General features: G+C 34.1%; 9 protein-coding genes across 9 annotated transcripts, besides 1 other annotated feature; 7 read left to right on the plus strand and 2 right to left on the minus strand.

Annotated features, from left to right (window-relative positions):
- Window positions 1-123: 123 nt before the first annotated feature.
- TVAGG3_0590120 (RNA polymerase II transcription regulator recruiting protein) lies at window positions 124-1,592 on the plus strand (the record flags this gene model as incomplete). The annotated part of the gene is made up of 1 exon (XM_001306850.2): window positions 228-1,052. The coding sequence occupies one exon, from the start codon at window positions 228-230 to the stop codon at window positions 1,050-1,052; it is 825 nt and encodes a 274-aa protein (XP_001306851.1).
- A 99-nt stretch (window positions 1,593-1,691) lies between these two features.
- Window positions 1,692-3,114, minus strand: TVAGG3_0590130 (uncharacterized protein; the record flags this gene model as incomplete). Its single annotated transcript, XM_001306849.1, has 1 exon — window positions 1,875-3,071. The coding sequence occupies one exon, from the start codon at window positions 3,069-3,071 to the stop codon at window positions 1,875-1,877; it is 1,197 nt and encodes a 398-aa protein (XP_001306850.1).
- Window positions 3,115-3,217: 103 nt separating this feature from the next.
- On the plus strand, window positions 3,218-5,840 carry TVAGG3_0590140 (regulation of vacuole fusion, non-autophagic; the record flags this gene model as incomplete). Its single annotated transcript, XM_001306848.2, has 1 exon — window positions 3,351-5,786. The coding sequence occupies one exon, from the start codon at window positions 3,351-3,353 to the stop codon at window positions 5,784-5,786; it is 2,436 nt and encodes an 811-aa protein (XP_001306849.1).
- A 559-nt stretch (window positions 5,841-6,399) lies between these two features.
- Window positions 6,400-7,026, plus strand: TVAGG3_0590150 (glycine-rich protein family; the record flags this gene model as incomplete). Its single annotated transcript, XM_001306847.1, has 1 exon — window positions 6,400-7,026. One exon carries the CDS (start codon window positions 6,400-6,402, stop codon window positions 7,024-7,026), a length of 627 nt encoding a protein of 208 aa, XP_001306848.1.
- Window positions 7,027-7,693: 667 nt separating this feature from the next.
- On the plus strand, window positions 7,694-9,445 carry TVAGG3_0590160 (endonuclease protein; the record flags this gene model as incomplete). Its single annotated transcript, XM_001306846.1, has 1 exon — window positions 8,706-8,978. The coding sequence occupies one exon, from the start codon at window positions 8,706-8,708 to the stop codon at window positions 8,976-8,978; it is 273 nt and encodes a 90-aa protein (XP_001306847.1).
- A 1,111-nt stretch (window positions 9,446-10,556) lies between these two features.
- On the plus strand, window positions 10,557-12,253 carry TVAGG3_0590170 (proteasome regulatory particle assembly; the record flags this gene model as incomplete). The annotated part of the gene is made up of 1 exon (XM_001306845.1): window positions 10,739-12,139. One exon carries the CDS (start codon window positions 10,739-10,741, stop codon window positions 12,137-12,139), a length of 1,401 nt encoding a protein of 466 aa, XP_001306846.1.
- A 149-nt stretch (window positions 12,254-12,402) lies between these two features.
- TVAGG3_0590180 (WD repeat-containing protein 3 family) lies at window positions 12,403-14,934 on the plus strand (the record flags this gene model as incomplete). The annotated part of the gene is made up of 1 exon (XM_001306844.1): window positions 12,403-14,934. The coding sequence occupies one exon, from the start codon at window positions 12,403-12,405 to the stop codon at window positions 14,932-14,934; it is 2,532 nt and encodes an 843-aa protein (XP_001306845.1).
- Window positions 14,935-16,533: 1,599 nt separating this feature from the next.
- TVAGG3_0590190 (spectrin binding) lies at window positions 16,534-17,511 on the minus strand (the record flags this gene model as incomplete). The annotated part of the gene is made up of 1 exon (XM_001306843.2): window positions 16,534-17,511. The coding sequence occupies one exon, from the start codon at window positions 17,509-17,511 to the stop codon at window positions 16,534-16,536; it is 978 nt and encodes a 325-aa protein (XP_001306844.2).
- A 106-nt stretch (window positions 17,512-17,617) lies between these two features.
- Window positions 17,618-20,590: part of a mobile genetic element that runs on past the window's edge.
- On the plus strand, window positions 19,354-20,373 carry TVAGG3_0590210 (kinase-related family; the record flags this gene model as incomplete). Its single annotated transcript, XM_051239459.1, has 1 exon — window positions 19,354-20,373. A coding segment is annotated over one exon (1,020 nt), but the record flags the coding sequence as incomplete, so codon positions are not given.

The raw sequence follows: 20,590 nt of genomic DNA on the forward strand, positions 1-20,590 counted from the left end.
GTAATTTTTGTCATGTAAACATTTGTAAATTAGCGAAGTCAACTTTTTGTAAACATTTGTGATCAACAAATTTTTGGACATTAGATAATTTCCGAAAGAAACTACAAAAATAATTTTTTTCACGGACCTTTCAAAAAATAAAAATATCACAAAAATTGATGGTACATACGACGATAAATTTTCATACAATTAATTATTTTTTCTTCGTCGAAAATTTCTAAAAGAAAATGAACCCACCGTTTAAGCCTCTACTCAGTATAGGGGTGAGTTATATTGTCGACACTTGCCCGCAAGTCGCACCAAATGTATTACAGTACCTACAAACAATCTTAGATGGATATATTGAAGGAAAAATAAGTCAATATAATGCTGCAGCAGAATACACGAAATATATTGGCACAAGCCTTCCATTACAAAAGGTAACAAGAATTCTAACTGTGTCACCACAACCCTTAAAAAGCATTAAAGAATATCCGGCCGAAGCCCAGAGTTTTCTTTTAATGAAAAAAACACGTTCATGGAGCGAGATAGAGGATATACGTCTTATTGCAGGCATTCACAAATATGGTCTGGACTCTTGGGGTACAATAGCCTGTTTCGTCGGAAATAGTAGAACGAAAGCACAATGTTGCCAAAGGTGGACTCGAGGTCTCGACCCTCGCATAACAAAAATGCACTGGACACCTAAGGAGGATGCGGCATTACTGGCAAGTATTTCAAAGCATGGCATAAAAAGTTGGACGAAAGTTTCGAACGATATACCATCAAGAAGCGATGTGCAATGCCGTTATCGATATCATCAGTTGATTTCAGGAAATTTACCGCAACATGATTCTTTAATTGCTCAATCGCCCTCAGAAAAACCTATAATATCCAATGAAACTGATAATACACCTAAAAATATTATCGAAAATTCAAATCTGCCTCCACCCTCAAATTTACAAGCGTCTCCCGATCGAAGTCAGAAGGATAAAACTCCAACAAAATTCAAAATACCATCGATATTTTTGCTTGTTTCACAGGCAGAACATCGAACTGTCTCTATAGAATAATTTTTTTAATCCATGTTCATTATTTGTTTGATCTAATTGCTTTTAGTTATAGAAATGTATATCCTAACTGTAACTAAATACTCTTTTTATGTTCTATTATTTATAATAAATAAGCTATTCATGCATAATTATATTGTACATTACTTTATTTCTTCCTACCGTTTTTCGTAGTATACTCGATCGCCGAACTTCCACCCGTAGTTCACAAAAAAATAATGTAAAATTATCAAAATTCATCTTCTAAACATGAATAATGGCTTATATAGCTTATGTGTATTGCTGTTATACATAAATCGATTACTAATCGTCCTTGTCGAGTCTGAATATAAGGGTGAATATTTTTTCCCATGTGATTGATCATATTCTTAGACTCATGATCTAATTACATTTGCATGTAGTAGTATTTGGCATATGAACAAGCCTTAATTATACGCTTTTTAAGATATCGAAAATATAACTTAAATTCACTTAATATTATTAAACAAATGTATTCTATTACATATGTCCTTCTAATGTATAGGTCAAAAATCATACTTTGTTATTAATTTTGAATCAATTTGAAAAAGATTAATTTTTGATGCTTGCTGTAAATCCATTAATTATTCTATCGTTATGTATTTGATTATTAATGAAATTATGATCGAATGAAGAAGTTCAAGAAATTCTGATTGAAATTTATAATTCAATTCATATCTGATGCATGAACTAATGTTTAAAAAGGCAGACAAATACAGTAAGTCATAAAAATCAATATAAAATCAGTTTATGATTCGTTATCAACAAGAACAAAATCACATGATTGAATTAGAGAATGAAATTAGCTTATTCTACCTTTCCTTCCTTTTCTTCTGGCTTTTCGTTCTTTTCCTCTGTTTGATTTTCATTCTTTTCTTCTGGTTTTTCATCGTTTTCTTCTGGTTTCTGTTTCTTTGGAGATTTCTCCTTCTTTTCCTTTGGCTTTCCATCATCTCCTGCATCAGCATCCTCCTTTTCCTTCTTGTCCTGATCAATGTCAGATTTTCTGAAAATAATGTTTGGAACGAAGGTAGAAATGACAACCATGGCAACAAGAACGATAACAGACATGAATCTGAATCTGTATGATCCAACTCTTGTAAATGTTGTAAGAATCAAAGCAATACTCTCATGAGGGGCATAAACGTAGAATGAAGAGGAGAGAGGACCCTTGTAGATACCATTGAGTTCGGCTTCGGCTTGTTTAACACATTTTTCCATCTTCTTTTCGTAATTACTTGCTTCATCAGAAAATGCAACGAAATAGAATCTGATGATAGCAAATAAGTACTCGCATAAGATAATGATGTAGCATTCACCGTATTTGCCGAACTGCCAGTGGTTAAGAACAGCAATCCACATCAAAATACGATTTGTAGCTTCATAAACGAGTGGATTGCCATCTGTAGCCTTTGGAATGAATTTCTTGAAGATGATGAATTCGATGTGAAGAACAGCTGAAATGAATAAGTTGTTCTTTCCACCAGATCCTGCAATTAAAGTTCCGGCTTGTAGAGTGTAGAGAGAGTATTCGAAGGAATCGCAGATGATCTTTGTGATGATCGGACCAAGAAGCGATCTCTTAAGACGAAGAGCACCACGGATTGCCTGATAACCCATATTATGCATCTTAGGAGTGTATCTAACCATGATGATGACAATCGTATAGATGGCCCAGATCTTGTAAATCTTCTGATTGGAAATTAAAGCAACAGCATCTTCAATTGTAATAGATAAACCGTGCATGATTGAGCAAGTAACAATTAAACCTAAGGCAACAACAGAGTTATATTGCTTTTTAAGTGGATCTTTTGTATTTTTGATTAAAAAGATTGGTAAGAGAAGAAAATCACGAGTTGCAAAAAACAATTCGATTAAAACGCCCTTTAAAGCAAGATACTCGATATGGAATGGGTAAAGGGCAATGTACTTTAGACGCTCATATGTTTCAATATCTGCTGGAGCATCCTCATCGTTAAGTGGAGGTGTTACAACGTCTAGCATAATAAATAGAAAAAAATTAAAGGTTCACAACGTCAAATAATAAAAAGCAACAGACCAATGATAGAGAAATTAAAATAACGAATTATAATTTTTTTTACATTTTTGCTGATCAAAAAAAATCTGTTCATTGGAGGCCAATCATTGATCATTTCTTTACACATTGTCATACCTTGATTGTTCTCATCGAAAAATGGCATTTGTGATGTGATATAATTTTTTTAGGAGTGAAGAAAAAATAAACTTATCAAAAATTGAGAAGAAAGCGATAACTTTATATTGATGCAGCAAGAAGATATCAACACATATTTTGATAGTTTAAGAAATTCAATACGTGTTTTTAATGAGGGAACAGAAGATACACTCACAATGATTACAGAACCATTATTTAAATCCACAAATTATCTTCCAGATTGGGAAGGCGTCGATTTCACAAAGTCTAATTTCAGAATTGCTAAACACGGTGGTATGATGGCTGTTATTAATACTGATTATGTCAGTATGGGCGATTATAACCCCGACATTCGTCTTTTCAGCACTGATTTAACACTTGTTTCAACAATCAGACTCCCATCAGGTCGTAACCTTGCAGATTTTTATTTAACACCAGAAGAAACATTAATTCTCTTAGATACAACTGGCAAACTTTATATCTACAACCAAAGAGGCCAAATTATCACAACTAAAGAAGTTTTCGAAGATCAGACACTTACAGCAACATACGCTTGCTTCTACGATACAGGTGTTTTCGTTATCTCTCAAATGGGAGATGTATATCTCGTTGAAGACTTCACAAAGATGACTGTTTCTCAATTTGGCCACATTCCTTACTCCATCAGTGCTCTTGCTGTCGTTCCTCCACACTCTTCCAACGATCAGAGCTTTGATGTCGCATTATGGGTCGCTGCCATCGATGTTAATGCACAAGAAGAGAACCGCGATAGACTACTTTGTATCCAGCGTGATCTTGACATGATAGATACCCAAACAACCCAGCATTTCCTTCAAATGGTTGTCAGCCCATCAAATGATTTCGTTGCAGTTGTTGCCTGCCTCGGAAATGACTACGACAACAAGAGTATCTTTTTCTACAGTATCGATTTCTCACAATGCCACGCAGAACTCCAAATCGGAAATATTACGAATGAATTCAAGATGAACTGGTGCGGTTTCGGAACCCTTCTCCTTACAGTTCCAACCCAAACGGACACAGGATTTGGCCGCAATTTCAAGTTAGTTCAGGTCGGATTGACACAATCTACATTAACCTGGGATTTTGAAGGCGGCTTCGTTGTAGCGACAGAGGTTGATGGCGCAAGAATTATTACACACAAGGAAATCCTTCTTCTTCGTAATGTTCCTGATGATAATGGCGTTTTATCATTTATTACGGACAAATCGAAAACAAATCCAGGCATGAAGCTTTTCACAGCTGTTACAGACCGCAGAGTATTCGCAACTACCGATCCTCTTAAAGATTTCGAAGATACAATGCATGACGCACTCAACCAGTGCCTTGCCGCCTCCGAATTCTTCACAGACATCAAGATCAGGCACTCCTTACTCGAAGTTGTCGCTAAAAGTAAGTACGTTGACCCATTATTTGAAGTATCAAAATTCGGATTTGCGATTGAAGGCATCAGGATATGCGATAACATGTCACAAGCACCAATCTTCATGCCTCTCACTCCAGCACAGCTATCCGCATTACGCAACGACCGCTTAATCGTTAGATTATGCAATAGATACAAACATATCTACGCCAAAGCTGTTGCAGATTATATCGGAGAGAAGACTGATGCCATCTACAGCCACTGGTCACGCTGTGTTGTCCGTTCTTCAGCTCCTCCCCAGAAGATTGTCAAGATCTTGAAAGATTGCTCAGCCATGTATGGCGGAGTTGCAACAATCGACTACATCGACCTTGCACAACTCGCGTACGAACTGAACAAGTCCAATCCAAAGTCCAGGAAGGACGAACTCGGGAGATTACTTCTTGAACAAAACACTGTTGCTTCCAGAAGAGTTCCTTTGCATATCCAGAACGGAGAATGGGAGCAGGCCATCAAAGCAGCCATAGAATCAAACGACGAGGCTCTCTTAATCTACGTAATCAAGAGAGGTCTCGATCACAAACAAGATTCTTTAATTTATGATTGTGTTGGAAAAAGTGACATCGCATTGGCCGCCTGGTTAATGGTTAAACCAGATGATCCGGATAACAGCAGACTATACGTGAATGCAAAGCGTCCTAAGGAAGCTGTTAACCTTCTCTTCGAAAAGGCCGTGAGAGAAGGAAAACCAATGGATTCTGTCATCCAATTTGCCAAATCTGTCAAAGACGATTACGGTGTCACAGTTGCTAACACATACAACGCGGTACAGAAAGCATGCAGAGAGTTAGGAATCACTGGTAATGCTATTGATGTCATCGATAAGTATTTGGACCAAGGAAACTTGTCTGCTGCAAAGAGTTTCGCCAAATCAGTCAATTTGGAACAGTTGGATATAACATGGAGAGCTGCACAGCGTTTTATTAAGAATCCAACAGTTGACGCTGGATTAAATTTGGTTAAAGAATTCAAAGATAACGATGACAGAGTTTTCATCGAAATGATTGCAGATGCAGGTGTTTCTAAGGATATCATTAATCAGATAGTTAACAGTGTTGCACCTGAAACTAGAGAATATCTCTTGGATAACAAGATTATCAAATAATTTAATTCTTTTATTGATTTTCAAAAGTAAGATTTTAAAAATTATTGATTTTACATTACCCTTTTTTAATGGCATATAATTTATACTTCATTATGACATATTAAAAATATTTCAAATTTTTTTATCTTTTTCTTCTTCTTTCAATGAGCTAAGTATAAGAAAATAGTGCCTATGCTGCATATTATAGGTAGGGTTTGAATATATACAATTTGTATGTTGGATCTTCCCAACATACAAATGTTAAAAAAATCTATATCATATATATTTGATTTCTCAACCGTTTCCGAATCAAGTTGTGTATGATTTACCTTATAATGGCACCAATAATTATGAATTTTCCCCTTATGAGATTAATTTAACAGCTGGTAACTGGAAAATTGAGTGTTGGGGCGCCAGCGGTAATGATCAAGGATTAGGTGCCTATACTAGCGGAATTTTATCGCTTGAAAGTAAATTAACTTTATATGTTCATGTTGGAGCTAAAGGACAAAGACCACAACCACAAATTGTTTATGGTGGTGGTGGTCCAGGAGAAGTTGGAGGCGGAGGGGCCTCCGATGTTAGATTACTCCCAGGACACCATAGTAATATATCTGGATTGAAGAGTCGAATTATGGTGGCTGCAGGAGGTGGTGCCACAGATTATATCCCTCTTCCGGGCCATGGTGGCGGACTACAAGGTATTGATGGCGATGGTAAGGGTGGAAATCAAACCTCAGGAGGCGATGGCTTTTATCCAGGAATATTTGGTTATGGGGGCGGAAATGGAGCAAGAATTTACTTGGATGGCGGCCCAGATGGCAATGCCGGTGGTGGCGGCGGTTATTTTGGAGGAGGTACAAGTAAAAGCGCCACTTTAGGTTCTTCAGGTGGTGGAAGTTCGTATATAAGCGGTTATCCAGGGTGTATTTTTGTCACTGAAGATTTCACACCCGAGAATCCTAAATTCTCTACTGCAGATGATCCTTCAATTCATTATTCTGGATATAAATTCGAAGATCCAATAATGATCGATGGAAAAAGTCGTATGTTTGCCCCTAATATTTTTGAACCAATCCCAGAATACGGTCATCGCGGAAATGGCCATGTAATCATTTCATCACTAGAAAAAAATTACTTAATGTATAAAGCAAAAATCATTCCCCTACCATATAAATTCGGTTGTTCTTGTCCATTAAAATTCATACCTTATTTTAATGGAATGTATTTATATTCAATTATATTCTTATCTCTGAGCTAATATTTTTTTAAATAATAATAGTAAAGATATAGTCATACCTATTTATTTCGCATTGTGCAAATATCAATGAATAAGATAAAGATGGAAAAACCTCTCTTCATTATGCAGGAAAATTTAATTATAAAGAATTAGCCGAAAATCTTATTTCATATGATGCAAATGTCAATGAAAAAGATAAAAATTGTAAAACCGCTCTTCATTATGCATCACATTATCAAAGCAATGAAACAGCCAAACTTCTTACTTCATATGGTGCAAATATCAATGAAAAAGATTGTGGTGGAAAAGCTACACTTCATTATGCATCATAGTATAAAAGTAAAGTAATAGCCGAACTTCTTATTCCACATGGTATAAATATTAATGAAAAAAATAAAGATGGACAATCCACTTTTAATATTGCAGCACTTAATAAAAGAAAAGAAAACAAAGAAGTCCTTATTTCATATGGTGCAAAAATGTGATATTTTCTTATTTATTTAATAAAAATCACAACTCTGGAATTTCATTTTGATTGCAAACATTATAATAAACTAATTTGCTGCGAATATATGCATCCAATCCAGAATGAAATAGAAACAATCAATTCAATATGTCTAAGGAACAAGTAACAAAGATAAATTCAATGCATAACTTTACGATCAAATTAAATTTAAAATGAGAGAATAAAAAGGTATAGTTTGTGTCTTATACGTAAGAGAATTGAACGACTCAGCATTACTCTCGATTGCAGCATTAGGGGCGCCAAATGGCGCTCGGTGATGTTTCCCATAAAAGCTTAATTTCAGGTATCCATAATCATAACCTGTCAGACGCAATAATTCATTAGCACACAATCATCGTTTCTCAATCAAGAAACGAAACGCACGATTGATTATGCTGGCCATTAAATTTTCATATCAAATAATTTACTACTTCAAGAAAAATTAAAGATTATCATCAACCAAAGCTTAAAATTCTCAGTGTTTACAACTCTCATACTTCGAATATGCATATTTCCAAAATAGCATGAAAATTTTTTTCATTTGAGCTCATTTTCTTTTGTTCTATTAACTAATACATGCAGTACAAGCTTGTTATACGTATACTTAATAAGTAAGGTCTTAAGGGAAATAATAAAAAAGAATTTTGCTATTAATTATATTAAACAATATTTATTTGTAATTTCGTGATAATTATATTTCTTATTACAAAGTAAAGGTATTTGATATAATGTTTGCCTTACAAAAATGTTTCCTTTGTCTTGCCACCATAGGTATTCTATTTTGTCACTTTTTGCGCCCGCCGTGCCATGTATAGATTCATTAGTGGTTTCCATTTGCTCATGATATTGAATGATTCATTAAACGAAATTTAATGAAACAATAATATCAGTGTTCGGTTTTTATCTGATTTTCATAAAATTTTCTCAATTCAATTTTGAAAAAGTTTGGATGAATTTTTATTCCAAATTACTTATTGTCGAGAGAGTGTGTAATATCATTTTTCTGTAAAATTTTCGCTTCTCTTTTTCAATTCAATCTGAAAAAAGTAATCTAACAACAAATATCTTACACAAACAAATTTATATATTTTAAATGTAAAATCAAATCAAATGACCGATCAAAAATGTGACGAAAATTTAAGTACCCACCGAATGACACTTTTTTTTCGAAAGAAAACTTTTTTTCCCCCTTTCTATGAATGGATCAGATCCGCCCCAGGATCAGTATGGTACTGATCCTCGCACTGCATCCAGAAGTAGAAAGAGAGCAATGTCTCTTCCAGCGGCATTGCATTTCAATCAAGAAATTGCGCAATATTCAAAACAAAAAATGTACGATCAAGCCTGCGAAGTCTTTGAAAAGATGATACAAAGTGGTGTTCAACCCGATGTTGTTACATACAATACGATGATCAACGTTTTAGTAAAAAGTCAAAGATCTACATCGTATTTATATTCTGTTTATTAAGGATGTCAATTTGGAAGAAAAGTGAGAAAATTCCTAAAATGCTAAAAATGAATTTTCCAAACGTACTTTTTTATCTCATTTTTTTGATTTTGAAAAAAATTTGGAGAGAAGAACTCTTCGTTTTTGAATTTTGTCACGATGGTTTTAAAGTATATTAGACACATGTATTGATATTACTATTTTTGTATATTTTGAGATAAAATCCCTAAAAAGTGAGAAAATCTGAGACGGTTTGAGAAAATATATAAACTATTGAAAATTTGAATTAAACTTCTAATTTGGAAAAAAAAAATTTGGAAAGAAGAAAATTCAAAAATCGAGATTTAGACTCAGTATCAAATGGAGAACAAAATGTTTCTTCATATGAAGGAAAAAATTTTCTTGTGAAGAAATAGAGTTTTTAAAATTTTATTGTATGTAATGAAATAAACAAATATTAAAATTATTTTTTGATAACAAGAAAATTCCCAACAGAAAATATTTGAGACAAAGAAAAAAAGAAAATTGAAAAATATTACTCTCCTTTACATTTCATGAGATTTTCAATTTATTTTCATAAAATTGACAATTTTATACGTTTAGATGAAAATAAGTGATTTTGCTTGAAATAAAAATTATTGTTTGTTTACAGCTATCAAATAGATTTTTGCTATTTTGATTAAAATTTGTTAATCAAATTAATAATTTTTTTTCTAAATATCTTAAATATCTGGATCACTCACTGATACGATGAATTAAACGATAAAAATAATACAAACTCAACTAAGTTTCCTGTCTTTCAACCAAAAAATATTATGCAATTTAAATTAAATTGTTTATTCAAAGATAAAACAAAGATAAAGTAATTATAATTATCATATACTTTATGAATAACTCTCTAATTGGATAAGATTTTCGTACAAATATTTTTATTAATATCGATAAGAATATGTTTACCTACTATCACCATATGTCGATAAACGAGAGTAGAGTGATTTTTATCATCGAAACTTTTTAAAAGCTGTAAGCAGGAAGTAATAATCTTGTTTTTTCTGAGTTAGTTGTAGAACTATTGATGCACGAGTTATCATTGTGATGCAGAAGGATATCAATGTACTGACTGAAGGATATGAATTGAATTGAATTTTATTGAATTTCAATTTGATCAAAATTTGTTGAAATGATATGAATGTGTCAACTTCTGTATCATTCTCCTTCACTCCTTCCTTATTCTTTCGAGAACGAAGCTAGCTCAGCTTTCGCTGAGCGAATTGACACTTTTCATGCCCTAAACGTACATACTCTCAAATTTATCGAAAAAATTAATACCACCTAAACTAGTATATTCTTATTTTAAATATGATATTATCCTTATATTCCACACTAAAATTCATTTAAATCAACTTTTTAAAAAAGTTCGAATCCTGCGCGTCTCACTTTTTAAATTTTCCAAATGGAAAATTATATTCTCCTAAAGTGAAAACAATTTTCCAAATTGACTTCCTTATGTTTATAAGATAATTTTTGGATTTTGTCAACTCATAATGGGGAAAAAAATTAACTAACCTAGTAATAAAACTATAATAAGAAAACAGCTTTACCTCATAGAATGATTATTACAATACACGTATAATATGCTAAACGTGTATAGAGAAATGAGTCAATTCTAGTCAATTTGAATTTTTAGTCAGTTTTTTTTAGGTGAAGGAGCATTGATTATGTGTTCTCAGTACTTACAAAAATATGACAATTTTATAGGAGCATATGAGAAACTTTATCACATGAAATCAAATGACTCAATTGAAGAGTTAATAAATTTATTTACTTCGATTTTACTTGACAAGTATAAAATAGATTGCAACAAACTGGTTATTGCATTAACTATGGCCGGGAAATATAACTACAAGTCTCTCAAGCTTTATGTCAAGATCATTAACCATTTCTTAGCGAAATACTCATTAAAATATAAAGATTTACCTTCTTATACTATATCATGGCCTTTGTATTGTCCGAATGATTCCGCTAATGAAAATCGAATCAGAATTAAAAAAAATTCATTCCCTGTTGAGGATGAAATCGATTATGTGATAATGCATGATCAAATTGAAGATTTTAAAGAATTCATTTCTGAAAATGCATTAGAAAAGATTAGAATAAGAATTCCTGTTATTCCTCCTCCACTGATCTACAACTTTTCAAGCGATCTTTCAGCAATAGAAGCATGCTGTTATTTTGGATCAGTCAACATTTTTTATTTCATCATTACAAATTTAGCAGGTGATGTAAGTGAAGCATGTCTTCAACTAGCGTTAATTGGTGGAAATACTGACATAATCAATGAATGTATGAAGCATCAAAATTTAAATCCACAATGCTTGAAATATGCTATACTAAGTCATAACAATAAATTTCTTGAATATATATTTGAAAGAGATTCGTTTACACTTCAAGATCTTGACTCTGATGCAATAATCAGTTCGAATAACTTGAAAGCTGTTTTCTTAATGTTCGAGAAAGAAAGAAATTCAGTATTTCCATGGTGTATGGCCTTTCCACAGATTAAAGACATTCTTCAAAATGAAGAAGTTGATTATTCGAAGGTCACAATAAAAGGCTGGAATTGCCTTGATTATGTCATGGTAAATAATAATAGGGAAGTATGCGATTTTTTGATAAATTCATCAACAATCGAAAAAATATATTGCCAAAGGCATCTTTTTCAAGCAGCCAAATATAATTTTATAGAAATTATTAAATTTTTAGTTTCGCACGGTATCAATATCAATTCCAAAGATTCTGCTGGGAAAACAGCACTTCATTATGCAACAGAAAAGAATAATAAAGAAATTGTAGAATTTCTTATATCACAAGGTGCTAATGTATTAGTCAAAGACAAAAATGGAAGTACTTTGCTTCATTCAGCGGCAATGGGAAACTGTAAAGAAATTACTGAACTTCTCATTTCTAAAGGCGCAATTGTTGATGCAACAAGCGTAGTAAAGGAAACACCCCTTATCTATTCAATAGTATATAATAGTCTCGAAACGATGAAAGTTCTTATTTCACATGGCGCAAATGTAAATAATAAGACATACTTGCTTCGGATTGCAAAAAAATTCAATAGAAAAGAAATAGCAGAATTTCTTAATTCACTCGATGCAAAAACATCTCAGCCAGCATAAAATTGATGATTTTATATATGCAGGGGCTGTTGAGCGCAAAAAGTTACACTCGTATATTCGCTGTACCCACCGTTCCCTGTATAATTTCATATTAAATAAAAAATTATTTTTCACACTAAACATAATTAACTCTTCTCAACTAGATTTTGTCTCGCATTAAACAAAACTATTGTTTTTTGCTGTAAAATCATGATTTTAGAATTTGATTTTTTGGAAGACAAAAGATTTTGAAATTGAATGTAAAAAGCGGTTTTTTGTCCATAATGGAGCACGCGTATCTTGGATTTACCTTTGATTCAGTACTTGGGCTCCACGCAACAAGAGCAAAGTCTGTACAAGTTCTGAAGAAATCTGGACTCATTTTGTCCGCTCAAGCAGATAAATTAGTTGCATATTCCACAAATCTTTCTCAAATTAAGCAAGAATTCAATCCTCCAGCTAAATTCAAAGAACAGCACGAAACCATACAAATAAATGATGTCGTTGTCTCGCCAAATGAAGAATTAATCGCTGTTGGCTACTCAAATGCTGAAATTTCCGTCTTCAACGTTGAAGGTGAAGAAGTAAATCACTTCACTGGCCACAGAAGACCAATTACTTGCTTGGCTTTTAATTCTGATTCAAATTTACTTGCTTCTGGTTCACAAGATAATGATATTGTTATTTGGGATGTAATCGGTGACTGTGGTATTTGCCGCTTTTCAGGTCATCAAAATGCTATTACAGATATGTGTTTCATTCCTGAGACACCATGGCTCATCTCAGCTTCAAAGGATACTCATATCCGTGTATGGGACTTAGACATTAATTTTTGCATACAAACAGTTACTGTTGCCGCTTCAGAATTATATGCTTTATGTTTGATTAGTCCAATCAAGCTTGTAGCAGCTGGAAAATCATCGGATTTCTTTTCTTTCATTATATCTAATCCGGAAGAAGTCGATACAAAGAATACAATCGTTCTTACACAGGATGTTCAAATTAACAGAGACACAAAGCACAGAGTGCAAGACATCGCGCTTGCTCCCGATGGAAAATCAATGGCTTTCGTTACTTCAGGCGAAAATATCGATGTTTGGTCGATATTATCCGAAGAAGAGATGGAAAAGAAGAGAAAACGCCGTGCAAAGCGAGCACAAAAGTCTGGAGGCCAAGCAACAGAAGTTCTCCAGTTCGAAAAGGAACAGACAATTACTTTGCCCGCTAGATTGTGTAACGCAGAATTTCTGGGCAAATTAATCGTCGCTACCCTCGCCGATAACTCGATTGTTGTTTTAGAAAATGTCCAAAAGGAAGGGGAAGAACAGGCCACCTTCCAGATAAAGCATCAGACAAAGGGACATAATAACGATATCAGAGGTTTGGCTTTCTTTGGAGAAAGCGAAGACGAAATTGATAAAATTGTCTCAGCATCTGAAGGAAGTGTTAGAATCTGGGACTTAGAAAGCAAGCAATGCATCCAAACAATCGCGTGTGGCACGATTTCATCCATCGCAGTACTTCCTGGCGGAAGATTTTTCATTTTAGGTACAAAAGAAGGTAATATCGAGATGTGTGATTCATCACAAGGCCAAGTATACTCTACGAACAAATGCCATGATGGCAGAATCTGGCAAATCATCGTTGCTCCAGGTTGTACCGAAGTTGCAACATGTTCCAGCGACAAAGAGATCAAGTTCTGGAACATCGGCTTCAAGAACGAGCAGCCAGTCCTCTTACATAAGCGAACACTTAAATTACCAGATGAATGTTACTCAATTTGCTATTCTCCAGACTCCAAATACATCGCATGCGCATTACTCGATTCTACAGTTAGAGTTTTCGAAGTCGAAACCCTATCATTCCACTTGAGTCTCTACGGATCTCATCTTCCTGTCACTTTTGTCGATTATTCCTACGACAATGAGTTAATTGTCACTGCCAGCGCCGACAAGAACCTTAGAATCTGGGGCACAGAGTTTGGCGACTGCCACAGATCTCTCTGGGCTCACGAGAACGTTGTTGTCTGTTCAAAATTCATTCCGAAGACACATTACGCGTGGACATGCGGCAGAGACGGTGTTCTCAAGATGTGGGACTGCGACACGTTCAGATGCGTTCAGACATTGAGGAGCCACATCGGAGAGATCTACGCGATGGATGTTTCTCCAAACGGCTCTTATGTTGTGACAGGCGGAAGAGATAAAGGTATCAGACTTTGGAAGAGGACAACAGAAAAGATTTATCTCTCCATTGAAGAAGAAAAACGCTTGGAACAACAGATAGAGACACAAAACGCCGAAAAGAATGATAGAACAATACAAGCATTGAGAGGTTCTATTTTCGGAGGCGCTGTTGTTGATACACCAGGAAGAATGACTGTAGAATCAATCGAACATGGAGATAGACTGAGAGATGACATCGCTGCTGCAAACAAAGAAAAAGAAAATCCAGGAGAAAACCCGTTGATGAGAAATGTTTCGCCAAAGGATTATCTTCTCAATTCAATGCGTAAAATCAATAGAGCGGACATGGATGTTGTAATGCAGAGTTTGCCATTCTCCTCCGCTGTTTCATTCCTTCAATGGTCGAGCGAATGGTTGGAGGAAGGAAAGGAAATAGAGTTGACTGTCAGATGCATAAATTCTTTGATCAAATTCCACGAAAGACAAATGGAAAGTTCCCCAGAAATTAAGGACATTTTTGTCAAAATAAGGGATTTGGTACATGGAAAAGTGAATGAAATGAGAAGTAGATGCGGTTCTAATCTTGCTGCTTTGAAGATCATCCAAAAAGAAATACAAAGACCATTTTAATTAATTTTTTTTTAATTTTATTTTTATATAGAGTTATATATTAAACAGAAATTTTATTTATTTAATTCTCTTTTTAGATATATATAAGCATGTCGTTTTGTCCCCATTGGGGACAATTGCGTCCCCCACTTGGGGACGCTGGGGGACCGAAAAGTGACAAGATAAATTCGAGATGTCAGAGATTTTTAGTAAACTGTCAAAAAATAATCAAGGAATAAAGTTTTAGTATTATCATTTATTTAACATATACATGATATTATAATATGATTCTCATGCGATTTTCGGAAATATGAGTCTTTATTATTATAAATAAATAAATGAAAAATATGGCGACCCGCTCTTGAACCTTTGCCTTTACGAAATTCAACTTGACAGTCTTGTCTTGTTTGAATTAAGGATTTCTTTCCAATTATCTCTGGCTGCATAATGAAGAGGGGTACATCCATCTTTGTTTTCAGCATTGATATCTGCACCATTTGAAATAAGAATTTCTGCAGTTTCTTTCCTATTATCTCTGGCTGCATAATGAAGAGGGGTACATCCATCTTTGTTTTCAGCATCGACATCTGCACCATTTGAAATAAGAATTTCTGCAGTTTCTTTCCTATTATCTCTGGCTGCATAATGAAGAGGGGTACATCCATATTTGTCTTTAGCATCGACATCTGCACCATTTGAAATAAGAATTTCTGCAGTTTCTTTCCTATTTTCTCTGGCTGCTAGATGAAGAGGGGTACATCCATATTTGTCTTTAGCATCGACATCTGCACCATTTGAAATAAGAATTTCTGCAGTTTCTTTCCGATTATATCTGGCTGCTAGATGAAGAGGGGTAAATACATATTCGTCTTTAGCATTGATATTTGCACCATTTGAAATAAGATTTTCTAATGTTTCTTTGCTATTTTCTCCGGCTGCAGAATGAAGAGGGGTAAATACATATTTGTCTTTAGCATCGACATCTGCACCATTTGAAATAAGAATTTCTGCAGTTTCTTTCCTATTATCTCTGGCTGCTAGATGAAGAGGGGTAAATCCATATTCATCTTTAGCATCGACATCTGCACCATTTGAAATAAGAATTTCTGCAGTTTCTTTCCGATTATATCTGGATGCATAATGAAGAGGGGTAAATACATATTCGTCTTTAGCATTGATATTTGCACCATTTGAAATAAGATTTTCTAATGTTTCTTTGCTATTTTCTCCGGCTGCAGAATGAAGAGGGGTACATCCATATTTGTCTTTAGAATTGATATTTGCACCATTTGAAATAAGAATTTCTGCAGTTTCTTTGCTATTTTATCTGGCTGCAGAATGAAGAGGGGTACATCCATATTTGTCTTTAGAATTGATATTTGCACCATTTGAAATAAGAATTTCTGCAGTTTCTTTGCTATTTTATCTGGCTGCATAATGAAGAGGGGTACATCCATATTCGTCATTAGAATTGATATTTGCACCATTTGAAATAAGAATTTCTGCAGTTTCTTTGCTATTTTATCTGGCTGCATAATGAAGAGGGGTACATCCATATTTGTCTTTAGAATTGATATTTGCACCATTTGAAATAAGAATTTCTGCAGTTTCTTTGCTATTTTATCTGGCTGCATAATGAAGAGGGGTACATCCATATTCGTCATTAGAATTGATATCTGCACCATTTGAAATAAAATATTCTAAAAGTGATGAAAGATGGAAATTCGAAGAATAAACAAAACATGTGTTGATATCATTTGTTTGATCTAAGTAAACTAAAAATGATTGAAGATTATTGTATTTATAGCACAATTCTAAATCAATGTTTATATTGTGTTCATTCATCAAAAATGTGACAAAATCGATATTGTGTGATATTATTGCATATTTCATGCATTCATTATCTGGTTTTTGTACTTTCAAGCATTCATTCAGAATGGCTTGATTTCCGCTCAAAAAAGAATATTTAAGACATTCTGGAGTGATTTCTGATTGAAATTTCGTTATTAAGATCTTAAAACAATCAACAGATCCATGATAACAACACAATTCAAGTAATGAAATACCTTCATATGAATATGGATATAATTCACTTTTTAATTTTTGATTTTTATCAAATCCTTCGCTTTCTGTAAAAATTATCAATGATATTTTGTCATCATACATAATAGATCTGTGAATTGTATTTTGTTCGTGAATATCAGATGAATAATGAGAATCTTCAAAATCGTTAAAATTTTTTCTCCCATTTTCATTCAAGACTATATTGTATTCTTTGTAGAAAAGGTAGTTAAAAACTTCGTTGATTTTGTTGACCTGATTTAGATGGAATTCGTCAACAATTTGTTTGGTAATCGCTAAATATGACTTCATGAAGCAGTTGTTATAAATTGAAAGTTGAGATATTTTATTGATAATCTCACCAGGCGGAATTCGATAAGAGTCAATCAGGTTTTGTTTGATTTTGTTGTAAATTGCGTTTAATTTTTCTTCGTCATTTGTTTTCAGCCGGTACAAAGCATCGGAGACATCATTATATCCTGTAAAAATCTCCAGCAATTTGTCATAATGGGCTTGGTGAGTTTCTCCCTTGGACATCAACCAAAAATTTTAGATGTCGTAATTTTCCATAAATTTCTCAAAACTCGATACACATTTTTACAGTCAGATTTTTCGTGAGACTACCTTTCTCGATACACATTTTAAAAAAAAAAAAAAAAAAAAAAAAAAAGGGAGTGGGGCTTCCAGGCACTTCGTGCCTTCTAGCCCTGAAGATGTTTAGTATAAATGAAGTCTTAGAGGACAAACATGACTATGAGTTTTGATATGACAAGATAGAATATGAGAGAGGTCCTATAAACCGGAGAAAGTGTTATATAAACATCTGTCATATTACTCAGAATATTATACAGAATTCAATAAAAATATATTTTAGGTGAAGAGGTGAGATTTCACCTGTTTTTTCACCTCATTTTTCACCTCTTGAATTTTCATGAATTTCATCGTAAAGACTTTGTCAAGATTTCATCGTAAAGACTTTGTCAAGATTTCATCGTAAAGACTTTGTCAAAACTTCATCGTAAAGACTTTGTCAAAACTTCATCGTAAAGACTTTGTCAAAACTTCATCGTAAAGACTTTGTCAAGATTTCTTCGTAAAGACTTTGTCAAGATTTCTTCGTAAAGACTTTGTCAAAACTTCATCGTAATGAGCGTAAATCAGACAAAAATATATTTTAGGGTAGAAGGGTATATCTACCCCGTTTTCTACCCTCTTTTCTACCCCATATGTACTTACTGAAAAAGTATGTGTTCCATCTGTCATTTTACTCAGAATTTTACACCAAAAATATATTTTAGGTGAAGAGGTGAGATTTCACCTGTTTTTTCACCTAATTTTTCACCTCGTGAATTTTCATGAATTTTACACCAAAAATATATTTTAGGTGAAGAGGTGAGATTTCACCCGTTTTTTCACCTCTTTTCTCACCTCTTGAATTTTCATGAAATTTACACCAAAAATATACTACTAGGGTCATTTACGAAGAAATCTCAACAAAGTCTTTACGATGAAATCTTGACAAAGTCTTTACGATGAAATCTTGACAAAACATAGACAAGAAAGTTCATGAGAAATTAGATGAAGAAGTCTTAACAAAGTCTTTACGAAGAAATTCATGAAAATTCAAGAGGTGAGAAATGAGGTGAAAAAAGAGGTGAAATCTCACCTCTTCACCTAAAATATATTTTTGGGTCATTTACGAAGAAATCTCAACAAAGTCTTTACGAAGAAATCTCAACAAAGTCTTTACGAAGAAGTCACAATAAAACATCTGTCAAAAACCGCTTTTTAACTTCACTTAAAATGCCACGTAAGCTACGTAAGAATATACGTAAGAGGAAGAGAGCATTGAAACATCCAATAGTAAGACTAACACCACAACAACAGTTGCAACAACAAATGCTGAATGACCCCACTATGTTGCAACAAATGTCAAGCAATCCTATGCTTTTAAACCGAGTCATTGGTGCACAGAGTGGAGGTTTAAGAGCGGCACTTTTAGCGAAAATGGCAGGCTATGGTGGAGCTGCAGACGGAACAGCCTATAACCCTCAAAGTCAAATGAATTTGAGTTCACTCAAAAATCAAATATCAGATGTCAAAAAGTCAAACATAGACATACAGAAGCAAATAAGTGAAAACGAAAAGAAACTAGAATATGACAGACACACAAAGAAACTCAATGAGTTAAACGTAGAGAAAAAGAAGAAAGAAGAGCAACTGAAAGAACTAAGTACAGAGGAATATGCGAAAAAAGTGTCAGAAAAAGCAGCAGAAGTAGCAAAAATGGAACAAGATGTTGTAAATTTGAAAAACCATACTACTCAATATAAAATACTGAAAGATGAAGAGATAAAACAAAAAGCCCTGAAGACATATATGGATAGCGATGAGTATAAAAAAGAAGTTGAAGCAAATGTAAAGGCAGAAAAACTTTTACAGTTGCAAAACCAAACCGTACAGTATGAAAACTTAGCACAAGAAAGTAAAAATAACGACGCAGCCATGCAAAAGGCAATGAAAAGCGCAGAATATATAAAAGCTAACAATGACTGGTTAGATGCCCAAGCCAACGCCAAAGCAGCCCAACTTATAGGGTCAATAAGGACAAAAATACAAGCGGATGAAGACAGTTCAAATGAAGCTTTAACAAATGCTGACTTTAAGAACGCCTTCGAAGCTCTTCATAGTAAGGTGAAACAAGTGAACGACTTCTCATCTGGAAAGAAACTGAAGTCTGAAGGTTTCGACAAAGAGTTAAAAGAAGTAGCACAAAATATGACGAAAATAACAGATGCAGCAACGAGACAGGCAGTTCAAAGTGCCTATGACGCCGTTAGAGCAACTGTTGTGAAAAGTCAAGAAAAAGAGTTACAACAGACCAAAACAGACCTAGTAAATGCTTTCTTAAAAACGAAAAGTCAGGTAGGACATTATGCTGCAGATGGAACATATGTGCCAGCTGGTGGAACTTATATACCAGCTGGTGGAACTTATATACTAGCTAGTGGAACTTATATACCACCAAACCCTCCAAGAGAAGCACCTGCACCAGGACTACCTAAAACATTTACATCGTCACATGGACACAGACACAGGCATGCACCAAAACCAACACAACAACCAACACAACAACCAACAGTTCAAAACACTGCACCACAACCAACAGTTCAAAACACTGCACCACAACCAACAGTTCAAAACACTGCACCACAACCAACAGTTCAAAACACTGCACAGCAACCAACAGTTCAAAACACTGCACAGCAACAACCAGAAACAGAGCAAGGACATAAAAGAAGTAGAGAACAAGGAAACCAAGAATTCTTAAAAATGCTTAAAGAAGAGTGTGGTTTCCCAGATACTGTTGACTTTAGTGACAGATATAAAGAAGCTATTGGAAAGTTCAAGGATGGAAATACTGACCCGAACCTATTTAGCTTTATGGCTCAGCACCAAAACGGATATAATCTCAAACCTGGAAAATACAAGCTCGCTAAGGGATATGATTTAATAGCATATCATCCAAATGACATGGATGAATTTACTCCGAGATATTTGATGTCAGAGCTAAATGACAATTCAACTTTCGTCATGAAACGCGTAAAAAATAGAG

The sequence above is a fragment of the Trichomonas vaginalis genome, chromosome II (genome assembly GCF_026262505.1).
Source record: "Trichomonas vaginalis G3 chromosome II, whole genome shotgun sequence".
Taxonomy (NCBI): Eukaryota; Parabasalia; order Trichomonadida; family Trichomonadidae; genus Trichomonas; species Trichomonas vaginalis.